The sequence below is a fragment of the Macaca mulatta genome, chromosome 4 (genome assembly GCF_049350105.2).
Source record: "Macaca mulatta isolate MMU2019108-1 chromosome 4, T2T-MMU8v2.0, whole genome shotgun sequence".
Classification (NCBI taxonomy): Eukaryota; Metazoa; Chordata; class Mammalia; order Primates; family Cercopithecidae; genus Macaca; species Macaca mulatta.
The window spans coordinates 70798554-70819287 of NC_133409.1; the positions used below are offsets into that span (position 1 = coordinate 70798554).

Genomic DNA, 20734 nt, shown 5'->3' on the forward strand with positions numbered 1-20734 from the left:
TGGAGAACCTTTGCTAGGGCAATGAGGAAGGGAAATGTGGGGTTGGAACCCCCACACAGAGTCCCCACTAGGGCACTGCCTAGTGGAGTTGTGAGAGGAGGACCACTGTCCTCCAGACCCCAGAATGGTAGATCCACTGACAGCTTGCACCATGTGACTGGAAAAGCCACAGACACTCAATGCCAGCCTGTGAAAGCCATCATGGTTGGAGGTGGTGTTGGCTATACCCTATAAAGCCACAGGTTCGGAGCTGCCCAAGACTATGGGAACCTACCTCTTGCATCAGCATGACCTGGATGTGAGACATTCAGTCAAAGGAGATATTTTGAAGCTTTAGAATTTGACTGCCCTGGTGGATTTTAGACTTGCATGGGCCCTGTAACCCCTTTGTTTTGGCCAATTTCTCCCGTTTGGAACTGCTGTATTTACCCAATGCCTAAACCCCCATTGTATCTAAGAAGTAACTAGCTTGCTTTTGATTTTACAGGCTCATAGGCAGAAGGGACTTGCCTTGTCTCAGACGAGACTTTGGACTGTGGACTTTGATAAATTCTGAAATGAATGAAGACTTTGGGGGACTGTTGGGAAGGCATGATTGCTTTTGAAATGTGAGGACATGAGATTTGGAGGGGCCAGGGGTGGAATGTTATGGTTTGGCTCTGTGTCCCCACCCAAATCTCATCTTGAATTATACTCTCATAATTCCTAAGTGTTGTGAGAGGGACCTGGTGGGAAACAATTTGAATCATGAGGCCAGTTTTCCCTATCTTGTGGTAGTAAGTCTCATGAGATCTGATGGTTTTATCAGTTTCTACTTTTGCATCTTCCTCATTTTCTCTTGCTGCTGCCATGTAAGAAGTGCCTTTCACAAGCATAGGGAAGAAGTATCCTTGCTGGACCTGCAGGCTGTCCTTCTTCTGACAATATGGACTGCAAGTGCCTATGTTTACTTTGACCAAGACGGCCTTTCTTTTCACAGAAAGCCATGGTACACCCCTTGAATTTCATAAGACCTCTCTTTGCAGTGGGTTAGATGCTCTTTTATACTCTGTCAGGAAAACATATTTTTTTCCATTTAAAAACCAATCTTTTGGTCACTTCCAAGATGGCCATATAGGAATAGCTCCAGTCTGCAGCTCCCAGTGAGATAGAAGCAGAGGGCAGGTGATTTCTGCATTTCCAACTGAGGCACCTGGTTCATCTCACTGGGACTGGTTGGAAAGTGGGTGCAGCCCACAGAGGGTGAGCCAAAGCAGGGCAGGGTGTCACCTCACCCACAAAGTGCAAGAGGTCAGGGGATTTCCCTTTCTTAGCCACGGGAAACCATGACAGACTGTACCTGGAGAAACAGTACACTCCTGACCAAATACTGCACTTTTCCCCACAGTCTTGGCAACTGGAAGACCAGGAGATACCCTCCTTTGCTTGGCTCAGTGGGTCCCACACCCATGGAGCCTTGCTCACTGCTAGCGCAGCAGTCTGAGATCAACCTGCAATGCTACTGCTTGATGGGGGAAGGGGCGTCTGTCATTGCTGAGGTTTGAGTAGCTCATCGTGTAAACAAAGCAGTGGGGAAGCTCGAACTGGGCAGAGCCCACCGCAGCTCAGCAAGGCCTACTGCCTCTCTAGATTCCACCTCTGGGGGCAGCACATAGCAGAACAAAAGGCAGCAGACAGCTTCTGCAGACTTAAACATCCCTGTCTGACAGCTCTGAAAAGAGCAGTAGTTCTCTCAGCACAGTGCTCGAGCTTTGAGAACTGAGAGACTGCCTCCTCAAGCAGGTCCCTGACCCCCATGTAGCCTGACTGGGAGACACCTCAAACAGGCAGGTGCCCCTCTGGGACGAAGCTTCCAGAGGAAGGATCAGGCAGCAATATTTGTTGTTCTGCAGCCTCCACAGGTGATACCCAGGCAAACAGGGTCTGGAGTGGACCTCCAGCAAACTCCAACAGACCTGCAGCTGAGGGGCCTGACTGTTAGAAGGAAAACTAATAAACAGAAAGGAAGAGCATCAACATCAACAGTCAGAACATCCACACCAAAACCCCATCTGTAGGTCACCAACATCAAAGATCAAAGGTGGATAAAACCACAAAGATGGGGAGAAACCAGAGCAGAAAAGCAGAAAATTCCAAAAACCAGAGTGCCTCTTCTCCTCCAAAGGATCGCAGCTCCTCACCAGCAAGGGAACAAAACTGGATGGAGAATGACTTTGGTGAGTTGACAGAAGTAGGCTTCAGAAGGTCGGTAATAACGAACTTCTCCAAGCTAAAGGAGCATGTTCTAACACATCATAAGGAGGCTAAAAACCTTGAAAAAAAGGTTAGATGAAAGTCTAACTAGAATAAACAGTGTAGAGAAGACCTTAAATGACTTGATGGAGCTGAAAACCACAGCATGAGAACTTTGTGACATATGCACAAACTTCAATAGCTGATTTGATCAAGTGGAAGAAAGGATATCAGTGGTTGAAAATCAAATTAATGAAATAAAGTGAGAAGACAAGACGAGAGAAAAAAAGGAATGAAAAGAAATGAACAAAGCCTCCAAGAAATATGGGACTATGTGAAGAAACCAAATACATGTTTGATTGGTGTACTGGAAAGTGATGGGGAGAATGGAACCAAGTTAGAAAACACTCTTCAGGATATTATCCAGGATAACTTCCCTAACCTAGCAAGGCAGGCCAACATTCAAATTCAGGAAATACAGAGAACACCACAAAGATACTCCTCAAGAAGAGCAACCCCAAGACACATAATTTTCAGATTAAACAAGTTTGAAATGAAGCAAAAAGACGTTAAGGGCAGCCAGAGAGAAGGGTCAGGTTACCCATAAAGGGAAGCCCATCAGACTAACAGGGGGATCTCTCAGCAGAAACCCTACAAGCCAGAAGAGAGTGGGGGCCAATATTCAACATTCTTAAAAAATCTTTTTTTTTTTTTAATTTATTTATTATTATTATACTTTAAGTTGTAGGGTACATGTGCATAACGTGCAGGTTTGTTAGAATTTTCAACCCAGAATCTTATATCCAGCCAAGCTAAGCGTCATAAGTGAAGGAGAAATAGAACCCTTTACAGACAAGCAAATGCTGAGAGATTTTGTCACCACCAGGCCTGCCTTACAGGAGCTCCTGAAGGAAGCACTAAACATGGAAAGGAACAACTGGTACCCAGCCACTGCAAGAACATGCCAAATTGTAAAGACCATCGATGCTATGAAGAAACTGCATCAATTAATGGGCAAAATAACCAGCTGACATAATAATGACAGGATCAGATTCAAACACAACAATATTAACCTTAAATGTAAATGGGCTAAATGCTCCAATTAAAAGACACAGACTGGCAAACTGGATAAAGAGTCAAGACCCTTTGGTGCGCCGTACTCGGGAGACCCATCTCACATGCACATAGGATCAAAATAAAGGGATGAAGGAAGATCTACCAAGCAAATGGAAAGCAAAAAGAAAAAAAAAAAAAGCAGGGGTTGCAATCCTAGTCTCTGATAAAACAGCATTTAAACCAACAAAGATCAAAAGAGACAAAGACAGCCACTACATAATGGTAAAGAAATCAATTCAACAAGAAGAGCTAACTACCCTAAATATATATGCACCCAGTACAGGAGCACCCAGATTCATACAGCAAGTCCTTAGAGATCTACAAAGAGACAGACTCCCACATAATAATAATGGGAGACTTCAAAACCCCACTGTCAATATTAAACAGATCAACAAGACAGAAGGTTAACAAGGATATACAGGACTTGAACTCAGCTCTGGACCAAGTAGACCTAATAGACATCTACAGAACTCTACACCCTAATCAACAGAATATACATTCTTCTCAGGACCACATCACACTTATTTTAAAATTGACCACATAATTGAAAGTAAAACAGTCGTCAGCAAATGTAAAAGAACAGAAGTCACAACAAACTGTCTCTCAAACCACAGGGCAATCAAATTAGAACTCAGAATTAAGAAATTCACTCAAATCCACACAACTACACGGCAACTGAGCAACCTGCTCCTGAATGACTACTGGGTACATAATGAAATGAAGGCAGAAATAAAGATGTTCTTTGAAACCAATGAGAACAAAGACACAATGTACCAGAATTTCTGGGACACATTTAAAGCAGTGTGTAGAGGGAAACGTATAGCACTAAATGCTCACAAGAGAAAGCAGGAAAGATCTAAAATTGACACCCTAACATCACAATTAAAAGAACTAGAGAAGCAAGAGCAAACAAATTCAAAAGCAAGCAGAAGGCAAGAAATAACTAAGATCAGAGCAGAACTGAAGGAAATAGAGACACAAAAAACCCTTCAAAAAATCAATGAATCTAGGAGCTGGTTTTTTGAAAAGATCAACAAAATTGATAGACCGCTAGCAAGACTAATAAAGAAAAGACAGAAGAATCAAATAGACGCAATAAAAAATGATAAAGGGGATATCACCACCGATCCCACAGAAATACAAACTACCATCATAGAATACTATAAACTCCTCTATGCAAATAAACTAGAAAATCTAGAAGAAATGGATAAATTCCTGGACACATACACCCTCCCAAGACCCAACCAGGAAGAAGTTGAATCTCTGAATAGACCAATAACAGGTTCTGAAATTGAGGCAATAATTAATAGCCTACCAACCAAAAATGTCCAGGACCAGAGAGATTCACAGCCGAATTCTACCAGAGGTACAAAGAGGAGCTGGTACCATTCCTTCTGAAACTATTCCAATCAACAGAAAAAGAGGGAATCCTCCCCAACTCATTTTATGAGGCCAGCATCATCCGGATACCAAAACCTGGCAGAGACACAACAAAAAAGAGAATTTTAGGCTAATATCCCTGAGGAACATCCATGTGAAAATCCTCAATAAAATACTGGCAAACCAAACCCAACAGCACATCAAAAAGCTTATCCACCAAAACCAAGTCAGCTTCATCCCTGGGATGCAAGGCTGGTTCAACATATGCAAATAAATAAACGTAATCCATCACATAAACAGAACCAAAACACATGATTATGTCAATAGATGCAGAAAAGGTCTTTGACAAAATCCAAGAGCCTTCATGCTAAAAACTCTCAATAAACTAGGTATTGATGGAACGTAACTCAAAACAGTAAGAGCTATTTATGACAAACCCACAGCCAATATCATACTGAATGGGCAAAAATTGGAAACATTCCCTTTGAAAACCAGCACAAGATAAGAACGCCCTCTCTCACCACTCCTATTCAACATAGTGTTGGAAGTTCTGGCTAGGGCAATCAGGCAAGAGAAAGAAATAAAGGATATTCAATTAGGAAAAGAGGAAGTCAAATTGTCTCTGTTTGCAGATGACAAGATTGTATATTTAGAAAACCCCATCGTCTCAGCCCAAAATCTCCTTAAGTTGATAAGCAACTTCAGCAAAGTCTAAGGATACAAAATCAATGTGCAAAAATCACAGGCATTCCTGTACACCAATAATAGACAAACAGAGAGCCAAATCATGAGTGAACTCCCATTCACAATTACTACAAAGAGAATAAAATACCTAGGAATCCAACTTACAAGGGATGTGAAGGACCTCTTCAAGGAGAACTACAAACCACTGCTCAACAAAATAAAAGAGGACACAAACAAATGGAAAAACATTCCATGCTCATGGATAGGAAGAATCAATATTGTGAAAATGGTCATACTGCCCAAAGTAATTTATAGATTCAATGCTATCCCCATCAAGCTACCACTGACTTTCTTCACAGACTTGAAAAAAACTAAAGTTCACATGAAACCAAAAAACAGCCTGCAAAGCCAAGACAATCCTAAGCAAAAAGAACAAAGCTGGAGGCATCACGTTACCTGACTTCAAACTATACTACAAGGCTACAGTAATGAAAACAGCATGGTACTGGTACCAAAACAGATATATAGACCAATGGAACAGAACAGAGGCCTCAGAAATAGCACCACACATCTGATCTTTGGCAAACCTGACAAAAACAAGCAATGGGAAAAGGATTCCCTATTTAATAAATGGTGCTGGGAAAACTGGCTAGCCATATGTAGAAAGCTGAAACTGGATTCCTTCCTTACACTGTATACAAAAATTCACTCAAGAAGGACTAAAGGCTTAAATGTAAGACCTAACACATAGAAGAAAACCTATACAATACCATTCAGGATATAGGCATGGGCAAAGACTTCATGACTAAAACACCAAAAGCAATGGCAACAAAAGCCAAAATAGACAAATTGGATCTAATTAAACTAAAGAGCTTCTGCACAGCAAAGGAAACTATCATCAGAGTGAACAGGCAACCTACAGAATGGGAGAAAATTTTTGCAATCCACCCATCTGACAGAGGGGTAATATCTTTGTAGAATCTACAAAAAACTTAAACAAATTTACAGGAAAAAAACAAATCCATCAAAAAAGTGGGCAAAGATATGAACAGACACTTCTCAAGACATTTATGCAGCCAACAGACATATGAAAAAATACTCATCATCACTGGTCATCAGAGAAATGCAAATCAAAACCACAATGAGATACCATCTCATGCCAGTTAGAATGGCAATCATTAAAAAGTCAGCAAACAACAGATGCTGGAGAGGATGTGGAGAAATAGGAATGCCTCTACACTGTTGGTGGGAGTGTAAATTAGTTCAACCATTGTGGAAGACAGTGTGGCAATTCCTCAAGGATCTAGAACTAGAAATACCATTTGACCCAGCGATCTCATTAGTGGGTATATACCCAAAGGATTATAAATCATGCTACTATAAAGACACATGCACACGTATGCTTATTGCAGCACTATTTACAATAGCAAAGACTTAGAACCAACCCAAATGTCCATCAATGATAGACTGGATTAAGAAAATGTGGTACATATACACCATGGAATACTATGCAGCCAATAAAAAAGGATGAGTTCATGTCCTTTGCAGGGACGTGGATGAAGCTGGAAACCATCATTCTAAGCAAACTATCACAAGGACATGAAACCAAACACCACATGTTCTCACTCACAGGTGGGCGTTGAACAGTGAGAACACATGGACACAGGGCGAGGAATATCACATACTGGGGCTTGTCAGGGGGTTGGGGGAGTGGGGGAGGGATAGCATTAGGAGAAATACCTAATGTAAATGACAAGTTGATGGGTGCAGCAAACCAGCATGGCACATGTGTACCTATGTAACAAACCTGCACATTGTGCACATGTACCCTAGAACTTAAAGTATAATAAAAAGAAAAAAAAAGTGCCTTTCACCTCCCGCCATGATTCTAAGGCATTCCTAGCCTTAGAACTGTAAGTCCAATGACACCTCTTTTTCTTCCCAGTCTTGGGTATGTCTTTAACAGCAGCATGAAAATGATGCACACACACAGAAGTATATCTTTACAGTTTGGCTGTAAATTTCGTTTGCCTGGCCAAAACAAAAAGAACACATTTTATTATAAGGTTCAGAGGCTTTTAATTAAAAAAAAATAGACCAGTTATTCAACATAAGAATTCCTTTTCAGACAAAGTTCTACAAAGTCTATTTCTCACAAGTAGGACTTTGGCAAGGACTGTGCAACTGACAACTCGAAGTCATTTATTCCGTGGTGAGAAACCGGAGTACAGATCTTTTGGGTTACCAGTTAGGGGATGATCCATGTGTTTTGATAATCACCTTGGTGGTGATTAGGCTAAAGGTCTCCTATGAAAACCACTAACTTCACACTTCATAGGATGCACCGAAGCCCTTATCACTGCATGGATGAGGGCTAGGTCAGGGCACCGAAGCCCTTATCACTGCATGGATGAGGGCTAGGTCAGAGTTTATAACATGGGGCAGGAAGCATTGAAATTCTATTCCACCTCTTGATGTATCAGGTCAGGAGTGAAATCTCCTATCTTCCTCTTCTGGATCACTTTCCTCCTGAAGCATCTGGCTTAGATGTCTAGGTATAGCTGGGCATTGTGGCTTGTGCCTATAGACCCAGTTACTTGAGAGGCTGAGGCGGGAGGATTGGTTGAGCGCAGGAGTTTGAGGCTGCAGTGAGCCATGATTGCACCACTGCACTCCAGCCTGGGTGAGAGAGCAAGACCCTGTCTCTCTTTCTAAAAAAAAATGAAAAAGAAAAAGAAAAAAAGATGTCCAGGCGTGTTCTGGTTACTGCTGCTGACTGCTAAATTTAACAGCTAGAAAAAAAATGTTTGGACTCTATAGATCATAAATTTGGATAAGACACAGAGGGAATGGCTTGTCTCATGTTCACAATGTCTGAAGTCTTAGATGGGGAGAGTTGTCAACCAGGGGTAATTTGAGAGTTATGGGCTGGAGCCACCTTGAGGTATCTTTATTCATAGGCTAGCAATTGATATTGGCTGTTGGCTGGGACATCAACTGGACCTGTCAAATGGGAGACCTGTCTGATATCACAGCATGGGACACTAGACCTCTCACAAAGTGGCAAGGGCTCCAGAAGCAACTGTCCCAGCTGACAAAACAAAAGTTTCATAGCCTTCTATGAAATGCACTTAGAAGTGGTAATGTGTCACTTCCAGCCCATTCTATTGATTAGAAGTGAGTCATGAGTCCACTCAGTTTCAAGGGAGAGGGCCCAGATCCCATATCTTCATGGGAAGGGTGCCAAGAACACCTTGTAGAAAAACTTGTGGATAGGAGATACTGGTGTGGTCATCCTTGGAAAACACAATCTTCCCCAGTGTGTAAGAGCGGCTTCCTGCTCTGCGTTGTGGCTTAGTTATTACTGAAGTACCAGGCAAGAAAGAGTGGGATCCAGGGAAACAAATATACCCAGGATGTTTTGGTCTGCCTTTTCTGGGAAAAAAGGAAACCCTCAAAGCCTCTGAGACCAGGTCATCCCAGTGGGACTAGAAGTTCCACATGGAACTTTCTGCAAACTCCTCTGCAATAGATGGACTGTGCATTTTCCAAGTGTGTCTTTAGGGCATCTTTTCTGACCTTGGAAAGATAGTAACTGACTGTGGAGTACGAAATCCAGAACCCTGGCTGTTTAAAAATACATTACAGATACAACTAATGAAAAGAAGGCTCCTAAGGAAAATATAGATACGTAATGGCTTTGTCCTAAAAGGTATAAGGCTATAATATTTTATTACAAAGGTTATAATATTTATTACAAAATTTATTTAAATAAATATTTAATATTTATTTAAATAATTAATATTTATTTTATTATCAATAATTAATACTTAAATATTTAAATAAATACAATGTTTCTTATAAAAATTAAAAACTAGGACTTTACATTTAAAAGTGAGATATTAAATTCTTCTTAAAAAGTGCACATTTAAGATTTTTTTTCTCAAGTCAACTGAATCAGTTCATCAGTTTCACTGTGAATGTGTTGATACACCAAGTATTTACTTTCTAGAACATCTAGTAGATTTCAATAAAAAATTATACAAGTTGAAAAATGTCACTGAATCAGAAGCATATGGTTGGTTATGTAGTATCTGTGCCAAGTGGGTATATAGCAATACCAAATGAACAGGACTGCCATGTTCCCTTGCTGGGTTCCAGCAAAAACACTCATCTTCACTGTCATCTCCCTTTGAGACCTCTTAGAGAGGACTTCGATAAGTGTATGGTCTTATACACACTAGTCTAACAATACACATTTGCTCAAGGATTGGGTTATGAGCACGCTCTTCACCTTTCAGGTAAACATTACACATCAGTAGAAGGATGGAAGTTTCCTATCTATGAACAAATATTTCCCACAGCAGTAATCTCTTTATTCAATTCACATAATGAGAAGTTAGTTCCTCTACGCCATAGAGCAATCTCTTTGAAGTCTTTAGTAATGTTGAGGGCTTTAAATCATAACAAACTAGACATTCAAGTGTCTTAGGCTTGCCCATTAGTTCTTTGAACAAATTGGTTGCTACGAAGTATGTTAGTATTCAGAATGAATGGATGGCATGATGGGGGATGTCTAGCTGGTTCTAGAATTTAGACTGTGGTTTCCATAACGAAGTGTGGCAGTATTGGTATTAGGCAATAGAATGATTTCTAAGTAAACTTTGCAACCTAAAGCCTTAAGAATGTAGGAAATGGCAACAAAAAGAGGCATACAAAATATTCCTCTGGCTTTATTCCTCTTTTCACAAATGTATTCACTTTCCCATCAGTAAGTCATAAAATACTTCTCATCTTGCATCAGAGTAGGACACCTACTGTAACAAATAGGCTACAAAATGTATAATGGCTCAAACACCTAGAAGTTTATTTCTTGTTTACTTAACAATGCTGGGTCCATGAACAGGTTAGTATCATAACCCTCTCTGATGTGGTCACTCAGGGAGTCAGGCTGTTGAGGGCTCTGCCATCATGAATGGGTGGCTTCCAAGGTCATCCTAAGAGTTATCTCCATTATAACCAGTCCAGGCAGAAAGGCAGAACAGGCATGGAGGAGCAAGGCTATCCATGGATAAGTCATCCTCTTAAAGTCATCGTAGCATCGTGATAGGGCTCTTTTCACAAAACAAAGATTCAGTCCATGTTTTCAAGATTTTACATTTCAGTAGCCACAATACAAAGAAGCTAAGATAGTCTTGTGATTCGTCATCCTGGCTGTTAATGGAGAGTTTTTTTAAAAGCACAGATATCAGGGCTCCACCCTCAGCTTCCAATCATGAGGTTTTGATGGAACCTGACAGCTGCATCTTGTAAAACTCCACAGGAGATTCTGAGAGACAGCCAAGTTTGAGATTCACAAACCTTAAGAGAAAAATCTCCTTCAATTGCCAGTAACAAACTACCAGTCTAATAAAACATACATATTCCTTTGACTACTCTTAAATGAAACAACTAGGTAATAATTTACCTGTACATATAATTAAAAATTTAGTGTATTTTATAACCATCATATAAAGGAGAAATAATATTAAACTATACTAAAATAAAATGATATATATTTCAATGCAGATGCCCAAGCTTGACTAAAGTAGGAAACATAATACAGTAATAAAATGCTTATATATACTTATAATGAATGTTTGGATATGAGAAGATGATCAGAGGCTTTTTATCCAAGAAGTACAGGCATATGAAAAAGCAGAAAAAGACATGGACACTAGATTGAGAAAACTAAAAACTAACCAACCTATTTGTGTATGATAAAAGGAGAAAAAAAAATAAATCGATTAGTAAAAATATGCTACTGTGTGGTCTGAATATTTGTCCCTTCCAAAACTCATGTTGAAATTTAATCCCCAATGTGGCAGTATTGAGAAGTAGGACCTTTACGAGATGATTGGTTCGTGAAGGTTCTGCACTCATGAGTGGTTGAAACCATTCACCGAATAACGCGCTGGTGGATCAAGGAATATCCCAGAAGTGGGACTGGTAGCTTTATAAGAGAAGGAAGAGAGACCTGCACTGGCACACTCAGCCCCCTTGCCATAGGAGCCACCTCGGGATCCTGCAGAGTCCCCACCAGAAAGAAGGCCCTCACCCAAGGTGTCCCCTTGGCCTAGGACTTCCCAACCTCCACAACTGTAAGAAATGAATTCCTTTTCTTTGTAAGTTACCCAGTTTCAGGTATTCTGTTATAAACAACAGAAAATGGGCTAAAACACATGCCAAGAAAATTCAAAGACTGTGGAAGTGAAAGAAGAATAAAAAATGAAGAAATAATTTTGCAAATGAGTCTGGCTTTATTATAAGTGTATTGTCAAAGTGATTCCCTTTGTTATAAGATGAAAAAGAGCCAAAGTGGATAGAAACATTTATCCTATCTTAATATCCCACTACATTCAAGGCAAATATTCAGTCAGTCTCTGGAACTTAACAAGGCCTTGGAGATTATATCCTTTGGATAAGCAGTGGAGAAGACAAGATGGATTGGAAAAAGGAACAATAAAACATGTAAGAGGCTATCAGGAAGCGTGTACAAAAACTCTGGAGATGATGTCAATGTAAAACAAAAAGATACAAACCTCAAAATGATTTTAATATGTACCCACAAAAATGGATTTCTTATCATGTTACATATTTATTTTAAAACATATAGGAGGCAATAACAATATTTCATTGATGTGCACTATTTTATAATTGTTGGCTCTAATTTTATTTAGTAGAGTCTTACAGCTCCTGTCTACATATTTACATCCATTTGTATTGTTTTTGTGGTACCTGTTCAACTGCACTGAAATCATTTCAATTAAATGCATGGTTGAAAAGCTGACATAATATATTCAATTGCCAAACTAAATAAAGTGAATAAATTATTTAATAATTTGGGGAAATTTTATTCCATTTAAACTTCCTTCTCTATAACCAATTAATATACTGGAACTTTTGGGCACAGCCATGTGAAAGCTTTTCGAAACTTTTCACTACTTGTTTTTTTTTTTTTTTTTTTTTTTGAGATGGAGTCTCACTCTGTCACCCAGGCTGGAGTGCAGTGGTGCGATCTCGGCTCACTGCAACCTCCACCTCCCAGGTCCAAGCGATTCTCCTGCCTCAGCCTCCCGAGTAGTTGGGATTACAGGCACCTGACACCATGCGTGACTAACTTTTGTATTTTTAGTAGAGAAAGGATTTCACCATGTTGGCCGGGCTGGTCTTGAACCCCTCACCTCAAGTGATTCGCCTGCCTCGGCCTCCCAGAGTGCTGGGGTTACAGGCATGAGCCACTGCATCCAGCCACTCTAGATTTTTATTTGTAGTAGATTTAGTTCAGTAGGGCATTTGAGAGGCATAGGAACTGGAACAAATCCTTCATTGTTAGGGACTGTCTTGCACATTGTAGGACATCCAGTATAGTCCCTTCCAAGAAGTGGCAACAGCAGCCTCAGGCTGTCCAAACACCCTGTTAGGGACAGTGCCACTCCCAGAACCACAAATGAACCACAATCATAGGAGAAGCATACAACAAACGTGTTTATCAGACGGTCAGCTTCGGTGGCACTTTTGAGCAAGCACGCTATTTGGTTGTAGAATGAGTCCCCAGCGGGGCACCCGAAAGGCTGATGTGTGACTCATCCCTAGGACCTCTCTGTGAGTGCTGAAAGCTCCTCCTTCTCCAAGCTGAGTGGCAGCTTTCTGGTCCAGACTACTTAAACTGTGACTTGAGGAATTTTCTTCACTTTTTCCTTTGAGTCATTCTGTTTTTGATCAAGCTGCAATAGAATGAAGGACTCTCTTAGGGTCTGCTGTCACATCCTTCCTTTGGGAACAGAAAGAAAATCTGGCCTGGCTTGAAGAGTTTGTCCTCAAGCATCTGGTAAGCCATAGGCATCAGCATCTCTTACTTCTCCAGGGACATTTAGATGTGCCCCCCATCTCCATGGAGGCCATGGCAAGGGGACCCCTGGTTGTACTAGAGCTTCCTTCTGGGCACAGCCACACCGCACGGGTACTGCAGTGTACGACACACCTCCTCCAGCTTTCGGAAGACTCCGTTATCTAGAAAAGTGCTGAGAAACGGATAACGGGGTTCCTCTGGGGTGGAGATGGAAAGAGGAAAAGGAAGAGAGAATGTCCTAGCAAAATGAGAGAAGGTGAGGGACAGCAGAATTGAGAGTGAGGGAGAGAGCAAGAGACTAAATTGCGATGTCTTGTACATAGGGGTATCCTCGTGGCTTCGCTCCCCTTTCGTTTGTACCACTCAGTTTCCCCAGACTCTTCCTAGATATCTCCTTATTGGCTATAAGATTCAGGATGCCTAGAAGCTCAGATTTGCTGGCAGCATCTCAAGACTGGATAATGACATATAGATTTTGTTTGTTTGTTTCCATCATTGGGATTTGGAGCAATCTCCAGAGTTGCAAAAGCCTACCTTGTTGCAAGAATATTTCTGCGGGTCCACACTGTCTGCTCAGTTGCTTTGTGCTGCTGGGCACAGTGGTGTGGCCATCCAGGGTGGGAGAGACCACCTGGGATATGGAAACTACCAGCAGCCCTGTTTTGCTCTTGCTTATTGGCGGTGGTTGCCAAAGCACATGAAGCATTCTGGGAATCTGAATTTCTGTTGTTTCTCCCAAATGGCCCCTGAAGGGCAACAGGCAGCAAACATGGACGACATTTTGCCAGAGAAGTCCAGAAAGAAGATGGCTTCTGTTGTCAACTATTGGCATTTCAACAGGACCCTATTTTTATTTCTCAATATATTTGCACAGCTAGGAAGCATCTGCTGACAAGGATGAGATGATAAGCTGTATTGATGCCAAAACAGGACTAGAAAAACAGGCTTGTTCTGCAAATGGCCTGTATCCTGAGAGTCCGTGTTAAGAACATTCTCTCTCTGCAGGCAATATCTGCTCTTAAAACATTAACACTTGAAAGGAAGTAAGGCTTGGAATCCTTAGCATAGTCATGCACATACTAGGTTCTCAATAAGTGCGTGCTGGATAAAGGAAGCCACACGCACCTTAAGGAGGATGGAACACTGGCAGCCCAAGAAAAAAGTCACTCCCCAGAGGCTGAGTGCCGTGTCTTTGACCTCCATTGACAAGGTCATGGTGAAATGCTGGCTCTTGGGGTTGCTGAGGTCCCAGCACAGCGTGCTTTCTCGCCGTGGAAACAATAACAAGAGAAGTGATGCACACGTGTCACCTTTCCAGGCAGGGACATTCAAGCTGTTTGAGTCTCCATTCTGTGGTTTCCTTCAACAAGAAAGGGATTATTGGAGAATGAGACCGGCATCCTGGGTGGGAACAAAAAAGGAAATTGGTAGAAAGTACATCATCCAAGTTGGTCTAACTCAGTTCTGTGGCTTGGGTGGGTTCCTAGGATATCCAGCTGGAGGCAGGGGCTCTAGGGGATGTGAGGCTGCACTGTGTATGATGTCACAGAGGACTGTGAGAGGCGGAGACAAGGGAGGTAAACTGAGGCCCTCCTAGCCCTAATCCCCCAGCTCACACCCTCTGTTATCTGCCGCCTCCAGGCCAACACCACGGCCATGGGACATTTGCCTATTTTTCTGATAGACACATTCTTTCTCTACCAGCAGCCCACATGGAACATAAGTGAAGTAATTCAGCAATTTCCTTCTTAACCTGCTGTCTCTCTGCTGCTTACTTCTTCTGTGCTGTTTGCTTTAGATCAAAGTGCCCCAGGGTACCAAAAGCTACATTATCCTATTCAACTGCGTGGAAACCAAGATCCCGACCATTCTGGTTTTGTTGTTATTGTTATGCTAGTTTTAAACCTTAGCCATTTTCCATTCTGGGCAATTACAACTCTGTTTACTATGAGTTCCTCTGTGTAGATGTTTCTCCCATTTCCAACCTACAAGCTGCTACGTGAGCAGTAACTTGTCACCATGTTTTCCGCATAAAGTCAGGGATGGATAAACTTGGGAGCCTTTAGCTCTTGAAGGTGCTGATGAGGAAGGGGAGAGGAGAGGAGGAGGAATATGTTTGTGAGATGGTCAGTGGGCTGAATAGTGGGATGACCGATAAGTGTTGCTATAAATACACATAATCTGGGAAAAAAAACCAAAACACTGTCATCTGCTCCCTGCAAAGTGGTGTGATTAGGCAGGATGGAGCTTATTTCTGCAGTGTTAGAAAATGCATCCTTGTAGTCCCCAAAAAGCCTGTTCCATCCTGCCCATCTCTTGTTCTCAATACTTCTCAGTCCACTGTCACTCATTTTCTTCCTGTCCTTGGGTTGAGGTCTCAACTTCTTGTAATAGAATTTTTTCAGTTACAAGCGACAAAAATCCAACTCTGACTATCTTAAGCTAAAAGGGGATTCACTGATACACTGTTAGGAAGGATATATGAAAGCTCAAAGGTCAAGTGAAAAAAATGTAAGAACTAAGAACTTGGCCAGGTGCAGTGGCTCACGCCTGCAATCCCAGCACTTTGGGAGGCCAAGGTGGGTGGATCACGAGGTCAGGAGTTCAAGACCAGCCTGCCAAAGATGGTGAAGCCCTGTCTCTACTAAAAATACAAAAATTAGCTGGGTGTGGTGGCGGGCACCTGTAATTCCAGCTACTTGGGAGGCTGAGGCAGAGAACTGTTTAAACCCTGGAGGCAGAGGTTGCAGTGAGTCGAGATCGTGCCACTGCACTCCAGCCTGGGTGACAAAGTGGAGACTCTGTCTCAAAAAAAAAAAAAAAGAAAGAAAAAGAAAAAACTAAGACCTTGTGACTACTACCTGGATCTCTCTCTCTCTCTCTCTCTTTCTTTCTCTCTTTCACCCCCACACTATCACCTCTGCTTGTTGTCAGTAGTTTCCTTTCTGCAGACAGGAGTTCCATGTGCTGGGAAGAGGGCCATTCAGAGCCCTGTATTCTCATCCTCCCAGTTTAGCAATGCTAGAGGAAAGAACTTTTGTCTCACAACCTCACATACAATCTCAGAAATAGGCTCTTATTTTCTGGCTCGAGGCTAATGCTGTCCAGAAACACCAGGTGCCGTGATGGTCTCACTTTCTGTCCTGGATCTGTCTGTGGGGCCCAGAGAGCAGGATCTATTTCAGAAAATATGCCAGAGAGGAAAAACTTACGTGGCCATAAAAAACCAGTGGTTTTCAAGGTGGCCTATACCCATCCACATCCTAAACTTTTGTGCTGAGGCTTAGTGCTTAGACTTCAAACTTGATCTAAAGTGCAAACTTGATTAAAAGTGCTTAGGCTTCAGACTTGATCTAAAACAGAAATCCTACTTGGAAACATCACCTTCCAATCACTTAGCCAATCGCTCATCACTCTCTGTCTCTGAATCTCACCACGAGTTTCACACATCTCCCGAGAGAGCGTCTCCTTTATCATTACCACCTGTGGAGTCAGCAGATTGGGTTTCATCTAAGCTCTGCCTGCCTATATCCGAGTTCCCTAGCAGGTTAGTGGCTTTAGTGACTTTCTCTGCCCTTTAGTTTCTTGATGTGAAAAGGAACAGCAGTGGCTGCTCACAGGGTTGTCAATTACACGGTCAATTACATTACATGGACAATTCATGTTGGTGTCAGACCTGTCTGAGAAAAGATGGCCCATGTTACCATGACAGGCCCCAAGGCCAACAGCCCCTTTCTGGGTCATGGCTCACATAAAGGGCCCCCCCCTGGTTTGCTGGTGCTCTGAAACTTGCATATGCCTTAGGAATTTTACATTGTAACTCGGTTTCAAATGGGTCTGGAGCATCCCCAATGCTAGACTACTGTGCTGGGGAAGGCCACTGGCTCGTTATTACATCCCAAGGACACTCTGGGTCTCCTAGACCTCATCCTCTTTGAGCTTCTCTCTCTCACTCTCTCTCTGCACATTCAGGAGTGTACACATTTCTGTCCAGCACCCTGAAGTCTCTGGAAGAGAAGGACCATATCCACCGAGTCCTGGACAAGATCACAGACACTTTGATCCACCTGATGGCCAAGGCAGGCCTGACCCTGCAGCAGCAGCACCGGCGGCTGGCCCAGCTCCTCCTCATCCTCTCCCACATCAGGCACATGAGGTGAGGCATCTGTGGGCTTCCTACAGGAGAGACATAAAGAAAACACGCCCCCAAACCTATGTGACAGCTGGCCAGGAAGGACTGGTGCCTGCATATGGAGAGCGCACTTGTGAGAGTTCCTGGCACAGAATAAGCATAAATGCTATGGGAGGACAGGAGAGATATGTTTTAAATCTGCATGGGTCACAGGGCAAGTGTCAGAGAAGGCAGAGAGGAAGCGATACTTATGCTTGGTTTAAAGCATGTGCTTTGGGGCAGGGGTTTAGAGATTGGGTGCAGTGTGCAAATAGGAGGAGGGGGCCAATCAAGAGAAGCCTGTGAGCGTACACATCCCCTGAAGACACTGGGCACATCTGTTATGGTCCCTGTGCACACCTGGATATCCTAAATGAGAGACCCTGGGGCCAGATGCCTCACAGAGAGTCAATGTTGATTCCTTCATACCTGTTGAACCCCTTCTTGTCACCCCCACTGCCATTACCCTAGTCTAAGCCACCATCATTTTCTGTTGGACTTCTGGGCCAGTCACTGAACATGTATGCCTGCCTGTAATCTAGATCCTTTCTAGATCATTCTCCATGATGTGTCCAGAGTGATCATTCTAGAAGCAAATCTGATGTCATCCTCCTGCTTAAAACCCTTCAGTGGCTTCTCATTGCTTTTAGATAAAAGTATAAACCGTTTCACTTTGTTTTTATTACTCCTTATGATTCAGCCCTTACTTAGCTTACGAGGACTTCCTCATGTCTGAGCTCTAGCCATAATAGCTGACTGTTGGATGAGTCATCTGGGGGAGGTTCTTCTTCAGGCTGCAGATTGGCGGGCAGCCCTCCTGACCTCAGCTGGGCTCACTCACACATCTGGGAGGCAGCTGCCTGAGGCCAGGGTGACTCTGCTCTGTGTCTCATGTCTCCTATCCTCCTTGTACCCACATGTTAGCTGGGACATGTTCTCATAGCAACTGCAGAGGCATGAGAAAGCGATCCTGTTTGGGCAAGTGCATTTTACTATTTTCTTTCACTCATGTCCACTGACATTTCATTGGCCAAGCAAGCATGTGAGGAGTCCAGAGTCAAAGATGGACATGTTGCCAGGGGCATGAATATTTCTGAGCAATAATCTAACCTGTCATAGCTCAGATCTCACTCCTTGAAGGAAGCATCTCCTAACCCTTAAGACCTAGTTGGAACTTATACTCTGTTCTTCCCTATGGTTACTGCCCATTTTACTATTTTTCTGCCCGTTTAGATTGACAACTCTGTGAGCCATGGCTTGCTTACCCAATATCACCTAGCACGGTGCAGAGCACATAGTAAGTACTCAACAAATGTTTTCTGTAAGAGCTAAGGAAGGATATCAGCAGAGAAAATAGAGTCTTTCTATGCCAAAAGGTGAAAGTGGCCTCATTTCCATTCCATCGTCCTGCAATTTGGCCAAAAGCTTAGTGGATACCATTCTCATGAGCAGACCTTATCTGCAGGGAAGAGATGGGGAGACTGCCGGGTTATGTATTGCAGACTCCAGCAGGACCACAGCGATGATTCAAAGTGATGACACTAGGACAGGTACTCATGGGTGATGAAGCCTACACGACCTTGAGCTTACACCAGGCCCCTAGGAATGAAAGAGATTCCTTCTCTTAGTGGCTGTGAGGGAAGGCCTATGATGTCTTAAGAAGGTTGGATTCTATCATTTTTAAGGGACCTTCAAATCCTGAGACCATGATTCAAATGGCAAGAAGTTTGCTTCATTAAAGTCCCAGGCACCACCCTTTCCAGAGACAACCTTAAAAAATTATTAGCTCCTGGGAAAATAGATGTATCTGATTTTCTTTGCATCCCTCACAGTGCCGTATATGAAGACTTACATATGGTAAAGGCCCACAACGTTATTACTGAGTGAGTGAACGAAGAAATGAGGGAATGAATGAATGAACAAATGACTCATGGCAGGCTTTTCCCTGCCCTGTGAATTCGGCTTCTACTTGGTAATTGCAGTAGGTAAGGTGATTGCAGTCTCTGTTCTCAGGGTTCCCCAAGGATCCCTGTGTAACAGACGGAGGAATCACATCTGTCAGGTAGAGAAGGTGACTGCATTCAGAGTATACATTTCCAGTCTTCCCTGTCTTTTTCTTTTGATGAGTATTAGAGAGAGGGAAGCCGTGAGTGGATTAGATGCCAAAATCCCTGGCTGAGAGAATAACCTTACCCTGGAGGAAAACATCTTAGCTTTGACTCTGAGCTGGGAATGTCAGTGATGTTGTAGATTCAATGCATTGCAGTTGGGTGTTTCTATTTGTTGAAAGGAATTGCTGAATTTTCAAATCCATTAACTGCTTGTCAGCATTAGCAAGCCTAATTAGTTAATACTAAGTAAATTTGCACTGAATATACAACCCTGGCTGATTTTACTGGCCACATCTGGCAGAGGGCAGCAGCAAGGTGAAAGTGCTGTAGTTTCTGTTAGAATCGTGTGAAAAGCTGGAGAGAGGTTGCTTCTCTCTCTCTCTCTCTCTCACACACACACACACACGATTGTAATAATAATAATATTTTGGTTCCTCACTACAGCCAATCTAAATCACAGAAGTCTATGTTGTTAAGTAAGCTTGGCCCCAGCCATATGTTGCTACTCAGAGAATTCAATATCAGATTTCATCTGACTGTAAATGTGAATCATCAGGTTGCACGAGGAACACAGTGGCAGATCCAGGGGGCATTTAACTTTTATAGCATTTTAAATGAGGGGGAGGGAAAAAAAAGTAACACTTAAACAAGTAATTTAGACCATGTTGTAGGCCCTGAATAGCTTTGATGTTGTGTTTTCATGGCAGGTCTCCAACTTGAGCTGAATTTTCCCCTACTAAAAATGCAAAGTTTTCTAAGACATTCTCTTGGCCTCGCTACTCATGATACATATTTCTTTTAAAAGAAATTTCAAACTAGATAATAGTTGTTCTCCTCCCTACCCCCGCCACCAGTAGTGTGGTGGGGCAGCAGAGTTGTGGCTGGTGGAGGAGAGCAGAGGAGGAGAGTAGGGAAAGGAGAATGCCATGTGCCTACATTTCCCTCTGCCCATTTCCCCCCTTGTTTTCCTGAACATGAACTGAGCTCTGGGCACTGTTTTAGGCCTAGCAGGGGACAGGATAAAGCCTGCTTCTCTAGGAATTCGCCCTGAGTGTGTGAGTGTGTGCATGTGTGTGTTTGGAGGCGGAGAGAATAAACACAAATAAATAAAAAGGAGAATTTCAGGTAGTGATAAGTATGCTAAGAGAA

At 42.5% G+C, this 20734-nt stretch overlaps 1 protein-coding gene across 23 annotated transcripts in view; it reads left to right on the forward strand.

Moving 5' to 3' along the window:
* ESR1 (estrogen receptor 1) overlaps nt 1-20734 on the forward strand; it is a 436798-nt gene that overhangs the window by 405725 nt on the left and 10339 nt on the right. For 14 of the 23 annotated variants that reach the window (XM_077999568.1, XM_015137107.3, XM_028847268.2 and 11 more), the window contains one exon: nt 17276-17459. The exons of the other annotated variants lie outside the window; for them this stretch is intronic. In XM_077999568.1, the coding sequence (XP_077855694.1) occupies nt 17276-17459 (184 nt within the window). The remainder of the gene's footprint in view (nt 1-17275; nt 17460-20734) is intronic. 23 annotated transcript variants of the gene reach the window in all.